Source organism: Chelon labrosus, assembly GCF_963514085.1.
Source record: "Chelon labrosus genome assembly, chromosome: 15".
In the NCBI taxonomy this organism is placed as follows: domain Eukaryota; kingdom Metazoa; phylum Chordata; class Actinopteri; order Mugiliformes; family Mugilidae; genus Chelon; species Chelon labrosus.
The window spans coordinates 8625203-8644996 of NC_140348.1; the positions used below are offsets into that span (position 1 = coordinate 8625203).

Here is a 19794-nt window from a genome sequence, read left to right on the forward strand (position 1 = left end):
AGGCAGATGCACAATAGTACACGCACCTTAGTGACGCTGAAGGCTTAAAATCTTTTTTTTTTTTTCTTTTTTTTTTTTTTTTTAAAACAGCAAAATCCGAGCTTTAACAAAAGCCTGAGAAGATTAGGGAAACTTGAAGGTTCGGGGTAAGATCTGAACAGACATAGGGACCCATTAGTGGTAAACAGCAGAGAAGATAAACCAGCTGACCTCCACTTTAATTGGCATCATATTATTCTTTAGTACTTGCTGTCAGCTGCTTTTTGAGACGTAAAATCATGATGCAAATAAATGCCTCTGGACAGATGCTGCATTTGTCACGGCTTGGCAGCAAAAAAAATTATTTGTGGACCAACTTTAACATCAACATTTCCAACTAATAGTAGGCATGGATGTTTCTTCTCTTCCCATCTCTTTCACAATGTTTTACCGACTAAATAATAAGGTTGTGGGCTAATTTGTTAATTATCTGACATGAATTAAGTAATCAAAAAATTACCAGAAGAATGACAGGTCTTTTTAAGGTCTTTCTGTTGGAACTAGATAGAGAAACCTCACTGATGCAGTGGATTACTCATTATCAGTGTGTGGGTGTGGGTGTGTGTGTGTGGGTGTGTGTGGGTGTGTGGGTGTGTGGGTGTGTGGGTGTGTGTGTGTGTGTGTGTGTGTGTGTGTGTCTGCCTTGTAATGGCATCCTTAATACATCAAGAATATACGTCACTGTGTAACAATGTAGAGCAGCTCTCAAATCTAATTTCAGCGACCTAACTGCTTTGACTCAGCCATCTGTGTGTGAGTGTTTGGCGTCACTTATAATGTATACATATTAAGAACAGACGGCATACCTGGCCAACGGCAACTACCTCTTCTTAAGTATATGTGTGCATACAATGTATTTTTTAAGCATTTGTAGTGTGTGTGAGTGAGTGTCTCACCCAGCTCCGAGGTAGCAATCTCTGGGATAGATATCCTCAGCATCGTGCCACTGCTTAGTTCCTAGAGATAGAGGAAAAAAAAACTTCTATTTAATTCAAGTTCAGTTTCATATTTGTACAGTCGGATAAGAAATCACTTCCTGCATTTTAACATTTACAGCTGCGCATTTTTCTACTATGACAAGTAAAAGTGTCATTGTAGCTTCTGTAAAATGATAATATACGTCAAGAGGAGGAAAAAAAAGTTTCAGCTTAACAGAAAAATGAATGGTTGTGTGCAGTGATTCATAGTTTCCAAGTGCACTAGACATACACAAGTCAAGAGTAAATAACACTGAATCACACACAGCTGGAAACGTCTGTTTCTGCTCTCTACATCAGATTAAATTTCAGTCTAATCAGTGATGTCACAGCAGGTGTTTACCAACTCTGTTCTCGCTGGAAAGTTTCAACCCACATAGACGCTGCCTATATCTCTGACTTCAAGGTACAGCGAGTTATAGCCAATTATCATTACTGCAGTGTTTCCTGTCGGCACTTATTGTGCAGCCTAACCAGAAGGTTTTTTTTTTTTTTTTTTAATGCCGTAATATATATTTAGATTCTTATCTTCAGTTATCAGTGGATTCTTATAACCATTTTACACTTGGTAATAAGAATAAAAACACATCCAGGATCCATTTATATTTAGTAATTAAATACACAGTGCAGAATCTTAGGAAATAGTCAGCTGTTATACGCCAATCAGCCACAACATTAAAACCATCATGTGTCAGCAGCCACGTATCGTCACTGATGATACACACCTAGCAGAGCCAGTTGCTTGTTGCTTGTGTTTTGACAGGACTAAGCAGCACAAGTCTACATCTGTGCACCATGCAAGTGTAGATGGCAAATAGTGATTTCCATGATCAGTGATCGCCAGCAGAAAAAGCTAATCAGAGCACCTCTAGTCCCACCACCTGAACACTGTTGCCATGTGTTCCTCGTGGTCCTGTTCTTGTCATCTTTTCAAGACAGAAACTAGAATAAATAAATAGTTGATATGCCGGTAGACTGAGAGAAGCCAGTCCTTTGAAAATTCAAGTGCGCCGTATTAGCAACAGCTGGATTTCAGATTGACACATCACAGAAAAATTCAAAGAACAGAGGCAAAGGAGCAGCAGACCGAAGACAACAAAGACTTTCTGGTGATGCGCATATGCGGAAAAAGAAACAGTGACGTCATGCAAGTGGGTGCAGCTGCTCGGAAGTGTTTGCAATGTAAAGACTGCTGACAAGCCTCTTATTGCAAATTAATAACAAAATGAGATGACTTGTAAAACTGAATGTGCAATATAGTGACAAAGGTTACCACATAATCCACTTCACAGCCAAAACTTTCCAAAACAGAATTGTTTGATTCATAAAATCTTTGGATGGATTTTTTAAGATATATGCAATTTCCTGCATCTCGGTGTTAGAAATCTCGCTGCAGTCTTGCAGGACAGGGTTCATAAGAAGATTTGTTTGAGAGATCCGAGACATGACAGCAGCTACAACTCTGAGAGCACCGTCAGTCCTGAGAGCTGATTTATGACAGAATGTTGTAACATCAACATTTTTAATAATGCACCTGATTAAAGTTCCATTTTTGTACAACTTTACGACATTAATTTTGAACATCTGATGATCTCTCATTGCTGCACTCAGCTGAATGAGGAGTCGGTTAATTTTAGTACATGTTTTGTATAATTATGTTCAAATTCTGCTTTCAACTGAAGCTGCAACTGTAGATCAGATAATGGAACATCTAGTGCTGGGAAAAGAAACTGAACATGGGCCAACATGTGAACGAAGCAAGCTGAAAGGTCAGTGTTGGAGGTAGTCTTTTGAACACACACAAACCTACCAAAGTGACCCGGTTGCAGACAGGATCCCGCAAAGCATGGATGTAGGGTGTCGCTTGCTGAAAGCTGTAATCCTCCAAAAATGAAGCTTCGTGATGTTTAAAGTTTGGACCCCTCAGCTCTGACAACGGTGATGGTAAAACGTCCTTGAAGGGGGAAAAGTGGAGAGGTGAACAGTTTAATGAGGGAAGTGAGATTATTTGCCAATTTTGAGATTATTTTCATATTTTGTCCAAGTAGTAAAATTAATTAAATCGACATGAGATTAAATCAAGCATCCGTGTTTACTGTGACAGATTGTCTTGCACAGTGGAAATTGTCTTTTAGACGGTACATTATTGAATAGCAACAAGCTGATATCAGCTATCACTCCATGAAAAACACATGGCAGTACCTCAACGAGTCTTTGGAGGTGCCTGCTGCCAGCGTTAGTCGGTGTGCTAACGTTCTCCACTGGTGTACTGAGGTACGGGAGGTGGTTGGTCAGACCGAAGGTTGGTGACAGGAGGCCGGGGAAATAGACCTTACTGACCTGAAGAAACACCAAGAAAGTCATAATTTCACCACCTAAAAAGAAGACTTAAATAAACAGTTAATTGCTGACTGCTGTGATGGACTAATCCGTACTTACTCTGGTGATTCCCGTGTAGAGAACCAGACTGCCACAGGCCTCTAAAACCAGCATAGCATCTATATTCTGAGCAACAAGTAAGTGTAATTGTTAGAAACATGCATGAAGAAGAAGCCAATGGAAACTTTTACGACAGATTTGGTTTGACAGATGTGATTTATTAACCAATTTTAGCAAGACTATTTAACCCCAATGAAGAGGAGGTCTTAGTTGTAATGCCTTTGTTTCATTTGTTTTGCTGTCAACATTTTACCATATTTATCTTCTGTTAACAGTTATATTTATTGTCGATTAGAAACGGTCGATTCACGGGAAATTAATATGCAATAATTTTGATCATCAATTCATCTTTTAGGATTTTTTTTAAGCATGAATTCGAAAAGACATTTTTTGTCTACTCTGTATGTCAACTACATATTGTCATTTTTGGATAGTCTGGCAGGCATTATAAATAATAAACATGAACCTGGGTATGAGGTAATTATGATATGAACTTCTAATGCAATTTCCAGCATTTGTTTTGAGACTATAATGTACACATTTCATACGCAGTTTGAATAGTTTCTAAGTGCTTCGCTCACAGATGCAATCAGCTGTTTCAAATTCAAGGACTAAATCTTCCATTTATATTTAAATGTGTTAATTTAAACCTAGTATAAGACAGACACACAGAGTAACACTACATCAAATATCATCATCTGTTTAATTTTGCAGATAAACTAAAACTGCAACCTAAAAGCTGTCTATTAGTAGCTAAACTGAAACTGAAATCCAGTATTCAAAACCAAAAGTAATTACTAGATTTCAAACTGTAATTCCTCTGTACTACCTAAATCGCGACTTCGCTGAGAAATCAATGAAGTGTCATCATCAAGACTGCTGATCTCTGGTCAAAAAATGAGGTTCAACAAAGCCCTCAGAGGCAGAGATTTAGCTCATGAAGCTGAATGTACAAACAGTGATTGCTGTAGGTAGTGGCAGCAAGTAAAGACATAATTATATCACGCTGCAGTCAGAAACATCCAGATGCTTTAAAGAGAAAAGGGTAAAGGCCCTTATACCTGATAAATATAAGTATGGGCCAGCAATGAAACCCAATGAGGACATAATAACATGGTGTACCTAATAAAGTGTCCAAGTATCATTCTTTCTTCTGAGTTTTAGTAATTCCTGAGCTTACTGGTCTTCATCTACCCTCTATATAGACCTGAATATGAACATTGTGATGTACCTGCAGAGGCTCTGCATCTTTGGCAGGGATGGTTGTGACCGAGGGGAAGATGAGCTGAGATGAATCGTTGCTCTCAATAAACTTCACACATCTGTGGACACAATGACACAGACGCTGACTGGTAAATGACGTCATATGTGTATGCCAGTGTTTGTGTAAAATCTACTCTGTGTGAGAACTGACCTGAGTTGTTGATGAGACTCCACCAGGAAGCAGAGGTAATGGTTCTCACAGAGGTCAGAGGTCAGGAACACTTTAGACGCCTGGCTGCTCATCTCCCTGCAAGGCATGTGTAACATAAGCAGTTACTATACAACAATAGGAACAAAAACCAAGAATAATACAAACAAAAAAATATAGAACTATTGCCTTTTGGTGGTATGGCTCCTCCAACTACTCTAGCTACAGTTTAAATCCATGTGTGTAGAGACTCATAACATATGTAGCGAAGACTTTTAAGGAACATCATGAGTTGACCTTTGGCTTCTTGAAAATAAAATATAATTTTATCCTATTAGCATATGAATAATGGAGTTATTGGTAACAAATTGTGTTTTGTAAAGTCACAGTGATCTTGAACTTAGACCACCAAATTCTAATTAGTTCATCCTCGAGTCCATGAGAACATTTGGGCCGAACTTGAAGAAACATGCTCACAGCATTCCTGAGATATCAAGTTCACAAGAAAAGGACAGATGTGCGGTCCCTCCGGAGGCATAAATATTGGGAGTCTATTTCTCAGACAAAAGAAAACTAATACAAGAAAACAAATGAAGCTGACCATTTAGGTCCTATGGGCTGAGGGGAGGGGCCTCTGTAGATCATCCCACAGGTACTTGATCAGGATCTCGAGAATTTGGAGGCCAGGTCAACACCTTGTGCTGTTCTTCATGTTTTTTGAGTTGTTCCTAAACCGTTTTTGTGTGTGTGTCTGTGTCAGGCTGCATCCTGCTGAGGATGGCTGCTGCCATCAAGGAGTGTCATTGCTATGGGATGGGGGTGTATGGTCAGGTCTAGGTGGGTGGTACATGTCTAAGTAACATCCACATGAATGCCAGGTCCAAACGTTTCCATTCAAATTTGATCATTACCTGTGACAGCCAGCAGTGACTGTCTCACTCCACAGCTGTTCCATGCAGAGGTCCGGTATGATGGGCTCCATCTCCGGCACCAGCATCATCTCGTTGACGGTACAGTTGGGAGAAGGTAGGAGGCCATGGTGCGTCCTGGAGGATGGGCTGTGAAAAGACGTGTTGAAACGAGACGCACCAGAGAAGGACGGAGCTGCCATGCCCGGAGAGTGGGCACGACTGGGGTGAAAAACAGGAGAAATAGAAAGCACAGAGTAAGTTTTTGCAACTACAAGTGGTCTTGAGGAGTGATTCATTGTTGTCAACTGGGATCACATACAATACGATTTGTTTCTTTTATAAAACGTTATGAGCGTCACCTTAGGGCGGCCATGTTGGATATACTCGGGGAATGAATTCGAGAGTGTATTCCCGGTGAGGATGCTACGATCCTGCTCTGGTGACTGTGAAGAGCACTGTAGTGGAGAGGAGAGCTGGTACCAACAGCACAACTAGAGGAAGACAACCAATTACGGGTCAGACAGTTAAATTTAAATAATTAAGCCTTTTCTTTTCTCCTTTCTGTATTTGACTTAATAAATCTCCTAAAAAAAAAAAAACTACTACCTTATATGGCAAAGTAAAAACAATCCTTATTATCAGAAAAGCAAGAACTACAAACTATAGTGATGTTTTGCTTTGAAAATTACTAAAAAGATAATTTTCTATTTTAACTAATCAACTAATTATTGTGCATGCAGCAGTATCAGTACCTTGTTCCGGTTCCAGGCCCGAGCCCAGCTGTCCCACTGCCACCAGGAGAGTCGAGGCGTGAGATATTACGCAAGTGAGAGGTGAGGAAGCCCGAAGCCATCAGACCCAACGGTGTGCCAACTGGCTCTGACGGACACCGCAGGACTGTAGACCGCTCCTAATGGAGGTAAATAACCCCAGGTTAGGGAGGACGCAAGAGTTCGTGTATGTGTGTATTTGTGGGTGCCTGTGTACTCACATCATGTGTGACTTTGCGCAACGCCCAGACTGAGTGTATTCCCTGTACAGAGTCGTATGATACAACTATAGAGGGCTGGCAGCAGGTGAACACTATCTTCATGGTGGAGTCAGACACATACTGCACACGGGAGCCATCAAACGCACCTGGAGCAAACAAACACACACACAGATTCAGCTACAAATATGGTGATTGGTCAATAGGAGAGAGAGACAAATGTTTGTGTCTGTCATACCTGCAGGTTTACATACTAGTGGTGCAATCTCGTCCAGAGGATGCAGCATGCTGAACACTGTAGGCAGAGGTTCCCTGTACAGGAAAAAAAAAAAGACATCAATCCCTCAGTAACCTGCTACACACAATGGTTTGTGTGACTGTACTCTACTCTTTTATCAGCGTTTGATTTATTGAGCACTCATTTGTTCAGGTTTTTGAGCTTTATTGTCACTCCTTCACTTTACATGAGTGGGTGGACAAATCCTAACAAATACATGGCTCTTTGCAATGCCACTCTGTATGGAGTGCGCTTATGAGTGCTTCTGTGTACCCAGGGCAGCTGAGTTGTGTGTCATTCGCTGTGTTTTTACGCTCCAACAAAAGTCCAAACTTGGTTGCCCAGACATCTGAGACCTGAAAGAGACAGAGCAGACACAGAGACATTTTTAAGTTATTTTTGTGTAATAACAACCACTACTAAATGCTCAGCTATGTTCACCCATTCCTAACTGTTTGCAGTACTTTTTGACTCAAAACAGCTGCCTGTTGCAGCAGAAAATGATGCAGTGATAGTGCACAACAGTAAAGTTACAGGCAAGACAGTTAAACAATGAGCTGAATTGCTCTTACAGTAGTTTCAGCTACAGATAGCGAATGAATGTAATGCATTTCAGTTGTTTGGAATTCTGATCTGAGATACTACGCTGCTATTTAACAGCTACTGCATTCCACTTAAAACCACTTACTGACCCATATTACCTCTCTCTAATCTGAACAGAACAAAAGACATACCAGCTCAATTTTAGCAAACAATAATTCAGCCCAGATCATCAGTAATGAAAGTGAGGTAGCTATTGTTGGCTTCGAGCTTTGCAAATGTGAATATTCTCTGCCTTTCTTAGTCTTCTGTGATATTAAAATAAGATTTACTGACACATTTCAAGCCGGTAAATGATGGCCATTATTCCCTATATTGTTGACATTTTAAAAATACCTTAACTGAGAAAATAATTTACTTAATTTAATTAATTGCACTTCCAGTCCAGTTCAATTTCTATGAATATGACTTGTTATTGAACCATAAAAGGTCAAGGAGAGTGCAGCACCCCGAGGCTTTCAGTGTAAGGACGCCCCAAAGCTGAAGCTGTTACAAAAGCTCTCGCAAGGAGTTTCTTGCTTTGCCCACAACGACCCATTCCCAGCTTGCCTCTATAATCACTTCAATGCTTTAACGAGAGTGGGTGTCAAACGTTTCCACTATTATAATATCCAACAGTTCATCATCACCTACAGAGGCCTCCAGCAAGAAAAACAAACACACAGCAGAACATGATTTTCTCTGAGCAGCCCACACTGTTTCTGAAACTTATTGTTAAAACAAATCTCTGAATCAAATTACATTTTGTTGCTGTGCAACAGACAAATGGGACCAATACACACACACACACACACACACACACACACACCCACACCCACACCCACACACACACACACACACACACACACACACACACACACACACAATGCACACGTGTACAAAATGCACAGTCAAAAACATATCATGTTTTGCTCCTCAGTGTCTTCATGGGTCTGACCACAGCTTGTTCCACAAGCTGGGCTGTCAACCACACACCTAAATATAGAAATCTGATATGTATAATGCTCATTACCTCTGCCAGTGATCCAAAATTTCCATTATTATCACTGAGCATTTCCAGAGCATGGTTCATCCTGCCCTGGGGAATATCACTAATCTGACTAATGCTTAAATAAAAGCAACACGCAGCATCTACATAGAAAAGAAACGGCAGGGTACCTTTTACTAAGTGGAATACAAAACTGCGTGAATGAGGGCAATAATGTTGCACCTACAAAACTGGTAGCATGTGACGAGTGTATGGTTAAAATATTGATCTACGGTATGGGTTCCTGTGGACCTACAATACCTCACCCAGTGTCTCTATTCCCCTCACCTGGAATGGTAGTGGTGAGATGAAATCCTTCCCGGTCACAGTGTGAACGTTGATACAGCTACTCTGCACGATACACACTGTGTGCTCAATGTCTTCCTCTGTAAAACATTAAATATGCTTTGATGCAACAGAGCGATAATATAAATACATGATTTGGAACACAAATTTCTTTTAAAAAGTAAATGTTTTAAACAGTAAACAGTACCATCTTTCTTGTTGTGAGGAACAGCAAAGTTACACCACAAGGCCTACAGACAATAAAAGACAGAGTCAGTTGCAAGAAAATAAATATTTCTGACTATCCTCAGACAGCACAGAGGTTGTCCACGAAAAGTTTTAAGCACTAGACCTGCTGCACGGGGCTGTCGACGGTGAAGGCTTTATATACACTGGAGGCTTGTGTCCGACTGCCCTGGCTCCAGACAACCACATTTCCTGCTGCATAGAGCTCTTCTTCAAACTCCACATCCTCCTCCTTGACTCCCACGCAGCCCTTCCTAAGCTGCCAACATTCCTGTCAATCAAAACATATCCATCAGATCAACACAACAAGGCCCAAATTGAAACAATAGTGTGTGCTTGTTGCACAACAAGTATTACTTTCATGAGAAACAAAGTGATGAAAGATTACTTCTCCAAACTTGGTAGAGATAAATATTGCATCTCTTAAGAGTACTTTTACAAACAAAACAAAAAAAATTCAAAGTAATGCTATGAAATCGCACCCTTTCTCTCTCCTGAAGACTGACTTCCTGCAGGGACCCCACCAGGCCAGCGGCACCGTCTGACGACCAGAGCTCGGAGGCGGGCTGGAGCTCTCTGAGCTGCAGGTTGAAGGCGTTTGGATGATTCCTGCAGTGCTCGCGGCCAAACGGGACAAACGACTGCAATTCCCCTGCGGCGATCATCGTGGCTGTCTCTTCATACACGACTTCCGACATGAGTTCCAGATATCAGCATTATTTCTGGGGACATGAAGAACACAGAAACATATTTACAACTGTTTGCTGTTTACTGGTCAGATGCATTTAACATTTTCTTCCAGACCTATCCGTTGCTACATATGTAAATACAATAATTGTGAAGAGCAACATGAGAGCTGTGACAAAAGAAGAAGCACTTTCTACGCTCTACAAGAAATAAAGAGCCATAGATGCCTTTTACACAGGAATAAAAATCTCCAAGATAAGTGAATTGCAGTACAAACAAATGGTATGGTATTAATGCTGTATATTATACTTCCTGTCCAAATAGACAGTAGATGGTAGAAGTGGAGTGGCAGCAAGGTCCATTATGTCAACAAAAGACACAATAGAGAGTAAAAATAAAGATTAACGAAAAGAATAGCAACCTGTCAGGGAGGTTAATTTGTTTGTTGTTGTTTTTTGTGCTAAATTGACTATGAACAAATGCAGTTTCCTTAAACTTCCATAACAACGAGCTCTCTCGACCTGCAATAAAACTATAACAGATACTGAATGCATCCAGTCTGTGTTTATCTCACCAGAATCTATCTCTGTACTGAAGGAAGCTGAAGACTCAAGTTTCCACAAAAGAGCATAATCGACATTAATGTTGGCTGGACACCATTACAGCCTTTGATTTCTCTACTTCTGTATACGGTAGCTTGAATAAAACAGTCCCAAACGTGCTTTTATTTGCTGTATCTGTACGTCTACCCATAACAGCCTTTCATGATACTGTTAGTGGTCACGGAATAGAGTAAACAGACTAATCCCCTAAAATGAGTAAGTAATGAGTAAGTAAGTATTATGAGTATGAGTCCATATTGCTACATTAACGTCAACATTAACATCAACATTAACCCTGACGGACGCAATATGCTTAAAGCTAACTGAAGTTCTCAACCCAACAGACATTTTAGTATTTCACATGGAGTATATGATGCTGCTAGTTTTATAAACATGTTGACAGTTAGCTGTGTTCCAAAAGCTAGCTAAAAAGTACTCTCCAGCACTAGCATGCTAACGCTAAACACTCCAAGGCTGCCGTTGTTTTCACTGACTCGATTAGCACGCTAGCTAATATTAGCTCCACTTAGCTTTGAGTTAGCAGGGAGAAATTCAACCGCTAACCTGATAATAAGGAATAGTCTGGCTCTTGTCTCGGAGTCCTTGTCTTCTCTTTTTACGAGTCTTGCTTGAGCACAACGTCGTCGCCAGTGCCAACATAAAACAAGTAGTATCATGTGCCAAATTATGGATTTGGCTACAGCAGGTTTTCAAATGAGCGCGGACATCTTTGCTGTCCCGACATCCTCTTCCTCCACGGGTCAGCCAATCAGAAGAGAGGAAAGGACGAGCTCGGTGCTGATTGGCTGACCACATCAGGACCAGGATCTGCTTCGTGAAATGCACCCGTGAGTGAACCGAGTGAACTCGAGAAAGAAATTCAGCGACAAAAAGGAATAAAGCAAGGATGTAAACAACGATTCATTTCATTGTGGGCATATTTGAATTGTAATAAAGGGTTGGTGATATATTAATATAAAAAACCAAAAGAATACCAAACCTGAAAAAATAATATATTTATGAAGTTTTGGAATTACAGTCCATAATTAAAGTGCAAAATGTTGCATTTTTTTATCCATTCTAACTCTTATCAGGAGGAGGATTATCAGAGATATGAGGAAAAAAACATTTGAGATTTTTCCAGAAAAGGCTGCATTGCCTCTTGCTTAAATTAATTCATAATAGTTTTATTCACGTATTCAAGTATGTTTAAAGTAAAAATGTTTCCCTTTTACATTGCACAGAGAGTCCTGTGTTATTTTGCAGTCTGACGGGATAAAGATCATAAGAAAATATCAACGTTAGATGCATCACATGCATCACATCACTGGTACTATTTTTAAGGTGGTTGCTTTTCAATACAACTTCAGGATTTAAGTTGATATATTGTAACATGTACGCTGTTAACAAGCAGATCACATTATTTTTTCAAGTCCAGTCTGTGTGTGTGTGTGTGTGTGTGAGCTACCCTTTTGAATTGAATGTTAACCAAATGAACCCAAACAAGCACACTTCAAACAGTCAAGTTTGCTTGAACTTTAGATTGTGGAGGATATTAATAAATGTAGCAGATAAAATAACTGTCACCCCAATTAAGAATTAATAGGCTGATATTCAGACAAGGAAGTGATGTGTAATGACCAGCATCTGTTTAAAGTCACACCCAGATTTAGAGTCAGACAAGAATTGCTTAACTTGTTTTACATACTGTCACTGAATGTTAGCTTTGTTTTACACATATCACATGGGAAAGGTCATACATTATTAGCTACAATAAATAATAACTAGATAGATATGTATATTTATCCTATGCAACAAATATATCCCATATATAGTCAGGTTATAACAATAATGTCTGGTGCAGAGTAAAGCTTCATGTTGTCGACAGACAGGCTGCATACTGTAATCAAAGAAATCAAATTCAACACAAGGTGGACATGAGAAATTATATCGGTGCAGGAAATCAGGGCAGGCTTGTGGATGTGATTGATGCCTGCTAGACAACAAGGTAGGATCTGACTGAGTTAAGTCGCCCAGACAATATCAGTGCACATATCCCAGGATGCTGCGTGTGTCAGGGAGAGAGAGATGAATAAAGTAAGAGAAAGATTTATCCATTACATTGAAAAGGGAGCTATTTAAGAGAAAAAGACAGACTGGTTTGATTCTGATAAAAGAAGCCCTTGCTATTTTCCTGCAGTGTCTTAATAACCTTCCTTATGTGTGTGGATGTCTTATTTGGCAAACGACATGGGCAATAATGCCAGTAGTATAGTTCAACTGTACTGAAGTCTCTGAAATGTTGCACATTGTAAAACATTACATCCAGAAAAATAACTACAGGAGATGTTGTAATTATGTTGGGTAAAATTCATATTTTTCATTCTGCCTTTCCATGAAAACAAGGACTTTACAGTTTTATAACTCAGCAGCTAATGCCCATACACAACCATGACAGACGCCTCATTACACTCATTTAGCTGCTGCATGTCGGCTGTTTGAGGTCATCCTGCCATAACAGGTGCTCAGATTTCATTACTGAAGGGCTGCAAAACCATCCACGAGCAACAACTGTCAGTGGTGACGCACTGAAGTCGAACCGAAGTCGCACTCTGGTGGTTCTGTCGGTAGTTCGTTCTTTGAGAGAAATGGCTTAATTTCTGCAAATCCACTCCATAGAGTGCACAGCACTTTTATCTAATCTTCTGTAGTTTAAAAGTTCAACATTCACATGTCATCACAGATTGCTGTGAAAACTGAATACAAGCATAGTTCTTACAGTCTGCAACTAGAATGGAAGGCATGAAATAATAACACAATAATAAATAAAAAGTATCCTGTAACCTCAAACAAAACATCAGCAGCAAAGTTTTACCTGATTTGTTACAATAATCTTAGTGCACTCAAGTTACAACTACAGTGAAACTCCCTACTTGCAGTCCATTGTATTTTAGCACATCTCCTCAGAACTCTCATGGTTCCAAGAGAGAGAGGTTCTTTCAGCACATTTTGACATGTCATAGCAGAAAGGCTCAGCTGCAGCTAACTACACTGATGGTTACATTCAGGTGTGTTGTTGACCGAGCATGCACAAAGGCAGGGCACCACCTAAAGGGGATGCAGCCATTATGATGTTATCACTTGCACTTGTTTGACAAGTTGAAATGTTTCCAGTGAAAAAAGAGATCTTCCCCTTTGTTCCCCTCCAACATTTTTAGATAGATAGATAGATAGATAGATAGATAGATAGATAGATAGATATTTCCCGTATAAAGCTATGTAATCTCATTGGTCCCTATGAGAGGTAGACCCAAGTGCATCACGGGAGGGGTTTCGCTGGTTATGGAGCACTAATGATGGAAATTTGAGTGCGCGTGAGTGTGTGTTGCACCAATTAAAGTCCGAAGATGGCATTGCCGTACGTAATGTCTACAGTGGGCCTGAATGCGGGCCAAATGTATTTATGTATTTAGTTAATTTAGGATGCAATGAAGAGCTCTGGCGGTCTAATTGACCTGTGCAGCAGGCCCCACACCATCAACAGGGCCTTTATTAGAGCAACCTCCAGGGACTCTGATGAGTATGTGGATTGTGTGTACTGTATGTGAGAGAGAGAAAATGGAGGTTGTAACAAAGAACAGAAAAAAAAAGCAATAGCCTTTGCTTGTCCCTGTCTTTGTGAGAATCGAAACACACAAAAAGAATGGATAAAAATGTCTCATAACCCGTGGAAACAGGAATCATAGGTCTCCAAATCACAGACAAGACAGAGTGTGCTTTATTTTATACACTGCGCTTGGATACTTGTTCAGGAATAACTGTGAGCATTACACCTACAGTATCTGTTTTCTTACTGACAAGATTGGTACTATAGTCTCATGTCATATTACTCTATATAATATATACTATTGTAAGTGTCTCTGGCCTGGAGATGTGTGTTTCTGACCTGTGGAGCTCCATACTACTCACTGATGGTCCTGGTCTCATCAACCTGCCCAGTCTTCATGTCCTCCTGCAGTTATCCACTCGTACCTGAATGCATAATCCTCCAACCAGCCTATGATACCTCCTATATTCAATCATTATAGCAGATAACTCACCTGTGATAGAACTACTGCTGTTACTAACAGCTTTATTAATATTCATTCTCAAACTGTCATGTAATATCGTCAGCTATATCTTGTATTTGTATCATGAACCGATTCTACATGAGCTCTTTATTTGGATGTATCTATGACAGACGCAAGTTTATCTCGTTCTTCCTATCCTCTCTTCTCTCTCTCTTTTTCTGTCTCTACCCGGCTGGCCTTAGGCAGGTGGGTCCCTCCATATAAGCTGGGTTTTGCTCAAGGTTTCTTCTTGTTAAAAGGAAGTTTTTCCTTGTCACTGTCACATTCATGCTTGCTCTGGGGGTATTTTGGAGCGAGTTTTGTAAAGCGTCGTATTGTTGTATAAATAATAAAACTGAAATGAATTGAGTTAAAGACAAACCTCAAAGGTTGGTTATCCTAGCTTAGCAAAACTAGAAGCACATGGGAAATATAAAATGTACATAAAGTTTATATAAAGGTATTATAAAAAAAGACAGAACTACAGAAGTGTCTTTTGGAAACGTGGCTTTTGATAGAACTGACAAATTTTGAAACTGCTGTACACTATTTGGTTCAGTTTCCCTTGATGGTAAACTGACAAACATGTAACAAAAGAAGATTTCATTGGGAATATTGACATAGTTTGACTTCTGCTGGGTTATTCTACCTTCTTGTGATAATTTGTGAATATTCCCAAAATGCAAAAAAGGAAGTCTTTTGGAAATGCGTATTAAATCTGATACTTCCAGTTCATTGTGATAGTGGCCTCTAGTGTCCATAATAATTATGACACAAACACAGTAACAGTGAGATGATGAGTTATAAGCAGGAGCTCAAGGTTGATGGATGGGCGGACAAACTGCTGTTTATTTCAAGTTTACATTTCTTCTAACTACGACTGATCCTTAGCTGTGTATTTAAGTGTAACCATGACAACAAAAGTCCTGTATTTGAAGCCAAACCTCAATCTTTCTCTAAAGTTGCGTTTGTACCTAAACCTAATCAAAAAAATAAATAAATAAATCAAATCTTACATTAATCTCCCATTGACTGTATTCAGAGGGTTGGGACAAATCACCCGTATGGTCATTCAGAAAAACTTGTTATGCTAAGCTAAGCTAAGCTAATCACAGTCTGATTTTTGCTTCTCCACATAGCATTAACAATATTATTTTTGGCGTACCAAAGTAAAGTCAAATTTAAGACTAACTAGAGTTTCTGCTTATTCAAAATGATACCACTAATGCCCTTTAAATGATATTATCTAATTTCTCATGACGGAAGTTATCTACAAACAGCTTGCGCTGTAAACATGTCATTTGTGATACCGCAGTAATGCTGCTCATTTCCCAAATTTCATCCGGCACTGTTGACCTATTGTCTTCATTTTCAGCTCTGTGTCCTGCTGCAGTAAACCAGGTTTAACCGTCAGGGGAGTTTAGCTGTAATTCATCAGACTAATCTCCTCTGGTTGTGGATAGCAATCCATCACCAAACCCAACTGGGTCCAAGCCGAGGCAGGAAGAGAGGAGTCTTCCCTCATGGGAGACAAAAATCCGTTTCACACTGGCACCTGTGACGACATTTCAGATGAGTGTAACGGCCTGTGGTTTGTCGGTGGAGGGGGAGTCTTGATACTGTCATCTATACACCAGCACTGACGACGTGGTGACCAAACGGTGAACAGATACATACTGTTAGTCATACTGTATATTTTAGTCTTCTCTGTCTTTTTCGTCCACATTGCAAGCATCTTGACATACACAGATAGATAGATAGATAGATATATAGATAGATAGATAGATAGATAGATAGATAGATAGATAGATAGTCATCACATCACTTGGCCACTTTTATGTCATTGTTCAACCATCCTACTACAGAAAAATCTGGTCACAGAGAAATCTCAATAATTATATTTTTGCTTTTGGTCACTCTTGTCTCTTCCTTGGCTTCTGTCTTCTGTACAGTCTCTTGTCCACGCCAGTTCTTTTATCAACTGTTTCTGTCTTATCTCAGTATCTTTATTCCGTCTCTCTACCTGCCACGTACACTCACAAGAGCGTCAGAGAGACGAGCCACAGCGACAGAAAGACCCCATCGAGTCGCTTCAGCCTGCCAGGAGTAATCTGCCATCAGAGTGGTCACTCTGTGGTCTGCTAATTGGATAATGTGGTGCATAGGAGGCACTCAGCAAGCTAGGGGATTCCCCTCATCACACCGGCTGGTGGAAGAAGTGATGTTAAGTCTCATCATTACAAAGACATTTGGACTGCCACATAGGTATCTGATTCATTGGAAGGCCTTCAGTTACTTGAAGATGAATCAATAACAGCAGTTTGTACAAAAGTAGAAGCAATAGTTGAGGCAGTGGTAGAAGAAAGTAAAATAATTGCAGCGATACAAGTGGAAGGCCTGTAAGAAGCTGTGGAAGTAACAGGAATGCTGGATTACTGTCTTACCGTCTGAATCATGGGCTCCAGAGCACCAGGGGCCCTCAAAACCCTGTTTCCATGGATGAATTATAAAACCCCTCCCTTGCGTATGAGCAATCCAGACTGACAAGACACAAAATCACAAATGGCGCGGATGTACTGTAGCGACTAGTGTGTAGTCTAAGCGATCTCTTAGCGCCTCAATTTCTACATTTCACTTTCTTTTCAGTACAATGTGCAATTCTTTCTCGTCATTTTGCACCCATAGTTGTTTGTACTTACATCTTTTTCTTCGTGACCTGTTTGTGTTTCTTTGTCATTTTGCGTCTGTATCTCACTAGTTGCTTTGAGTCTCGATGCTATAATTGTAAATGTATTTATGTCATTTCTTTTCTAAAAGAACAAATAAATGAATGTCACATTACTAGCAGACCAGGGCTAATCTTTTCCTCTGATGACCCCAAATTCACCCTCAATGAGTTATTCATGGAATTATATAAAAATTGCCTTTCCTAAGACTTATTAAGCACTTCTTGTAGTATTTTTAGTTGCTACTGTGGCAAAAGTGGCATTTTAACTAGCAGCGATAGCAGTCATCATGGTAGAAATTCTCCAGAGATTCTCTCTCAAACTGGATTCATAACTTTGGGTATCTCTGGTGACTCTTCTGTCCTCTGTGTCATCCACCGTACAGAGGTGAAGCCGCCTGCCGCTCGTCTATAGGAACGTTTTCTTCCGTACATTCCATCAACATCAACATAATAATGCTGATGTTTCCTCCATCAGCTTCCTCTTCCTGCAGGGATCTGTCTCCAATCACTGCTGTCAATTAGAGCATCTCCTTCTCCCATGGACTTTTGTGTAATCTACTTTCTCTCTGGGCTGATCACATTAAGGTTCACATAGTGCCATCATGGCTGAGAGGAGGGAGGACGAGCAGAGGAGGAGGAGGCTAGAGACGCTGCTGTCACGATGAAGAGGCAAATAAAATTTGGGATCATCATGAAGTACGCAGCAACAAATGCTAAGCAATTGAAAAAAAAACATGTATCTTAACACTGCCTTTTTTCAAATATTATTTTAATTTATGTGAGCGCAGATTTTAATTCACCTCATGCACTCTCAGGACCAGAAATCAATTCAAAGGCTTGGGATGTGTGTCCGTTGACCCATTAAAGTTGAACCAGTGACAAGCAGACAAGCAGAAGAAACCTTTAAAGTCTCTTTAAAGTGGTAAAAGCCACATCATCACAACCAAATACCAAATACCTGTCCCTCATCTTTTCCAGTGAGTACAAATACATGCTTTAAAATTTGAGGTTTCTTTTTGGTAGTTCTGTGCTTTTGTGGCGCATCTTTTGTGAGTTGTTACTTGCTGCTACTTGTAAATGTCACATTAACATTTTAAACCTAATAAAACTCAATGGTGAACATCCAGTGTTATCCATTTCGTTCTTGTGGTCTCCACCAATACTTGAAGGAAGCATCTGACTCTTCAGCTGCCAAAGGCTTCACTGTGTTCACCAGTTAGTCTCTAATGTTGCCAGCTGTTTGGCATCAAAAAGCGAAGTCGAGGAAAAACATACAGGGAAGCTCTGAGGGATAAAACCAAAACAATGAGCTGAAAGATGCTAAAAGGTAACAGCGTTGCCGTTGGCAAATCTATTGTTAATGTGAAAATATTGATCAAAGCATTTTTAAATGGTAGCCCTGCAATAGACTGGAGACCTGTCCAGGGTGTACCCTGCCTCTCGCCCGATGACAACTGGGATAGGCTCCAGCACCCACGCGACCCTTCACAGGAACAAGCAGTTACAGAAGATGAATGAATGAATGAGTTTTAAATGGTAAGTACGATTATTCTTGTGGTGAAAAGTTGGTCTGTTGATCTTTGCTCTGTTTTTCTACAATACGTTTATAGAAAAAGGTTGCATTTCTGGTGTGACTTCACCTGCTACCAAGGTGCATGGAGGAGGAAAAGAAACTGCGGGAAGTTCAAGACTATTAGTTGTTCTACGTACTACAGTTGCTGCTGGAGTCTTGATCTTCACTCAAATAGAAGTATTTTGCAGAGCAACAGTTGAAACAATAAACTCCATATTGTTACCAGATTTATATTCTCATAAGAACTGAGCCATGTTTTTTCAAAAGTTAGGAAATTTGAACTTAACTGACTGTGAAGGATTTACTCAGTGGTAAACAGATAGCATCCTGTTGGCCAAACTTGCCCTTTAACAACTTTGTATTTTCTAGATTGCTTTAAGTTATTCATGTGCCTGGACTAGCGTTGTTAATTGTATCTTATTAACAAAAAATTGTGTGTTTCACATATATAGTAGTTTGCAGTCAGAACTTTTGCATGTTTTTTCCTCGAATCTGAGATACAATTTTTACAGTAAAAGTTTCATGCAGCTCCCAATAAATACAAGGCTACCCTATCCCAAAGGTGAGATCAATGACAGAACAAAACTTCAGTATTCTGTGTAGTAATACTTAGAGTAGTAGAGTAGTAAAAGTAGAGTGGTGGTAGTTGTGGTAGCAGTAGTGGAAGTAATGATTGTCTGTGTCAGGTCTGCATACATTTTATGTATAGCACAGTGGGACTGCGATAAACAAAACATAACGTCATTTAATTTATCCCACAGTGATTAATACGACATGAATCTAGAAAAGCAAATCACATTATGAATCAGTGTAACAGGATCCGGTCTCACAGTGACATGTTGAAAAAACAAGTAAAGCATCACGAGGCACTTAACACGTAGATTCAAATTTAAGT

General features: G+C 39.9%; 1 protein-coding gene across 4 annotated transcripts in view; it reads right to left on the reverse strand.

Annotated features, from left to right (window-relative positions):
• Positions 1 to 11370, reverse strand: part of anapc1 (anaphase promoting complex subunit 1) — a 53763-nt gene extending 42393 nt beyond the window's left edge. For all 4 annotated transcript variants that reach the window (XM_084561693.1, XM_084561692.1, XM_084561691.1 and 1 more), the window contains exons 1-17: positions 11054 to 11370; positions 9683 to 9922; positions 9307 to 9471; positions 9163 to 9205; positions 8958 to 9055; positions 7316 to 7398; positions 7004 to 7077; positions 6769 to 6914; positions 6530 to 6687; positions 6137 to 6268; positions 5778 to 5996; positions 4870 to 4965; positions 4687 to 4777; positions 3456 to 3521; positions 3219 to 3356; positions 2827 to 2970; positions 936 to 996 (exon numbers count right to left, since the gene is read on the reverse strand). In XM_084561693.1, coding sequence (XP_084417819.1) covers positions 936 to 996; positions 2827 to 2970; positions 3219 to 3356; positions 3456 to 3521; positions 4687 to 4777; positions 4870 to 4965; positions 5778 to 5996; positions 6137 to 6268; positions 6530 to 6687; positions 6769 to 6914; positions 7004 to 7077; positions 7316 to 7398; positions 8958 to 9055; positions 9163 to 9205; positions 9307 to 9471; positions 9683 to 9898 — 1930 coding nt within the window. In that variant the 5' untranslated portion in view covers positions 9899 to 9922; positions 11054 to 11370. The remainder of the gene's footprint in view (positions 1 to 935; positions 997 to 2826; positions 2971 to 3218; positions 3357 to 3455; positions 3522 to 4686; positions 4778 to 4869; positions 4966 to 5777; positions 5997 to 6136; positions 6269 to 6529; positions 6688 to 6768; positions 6915 to 7003; positions 7078 to 7315; positions 7399 to 8957; positions 9056 to 9162; positions 9206 to 9306; positions 9472 to 9682; positions 9923 to 11053) is intronic.
• Positions 11371 to 19794: the final 8424 nt, after the last annotated feature.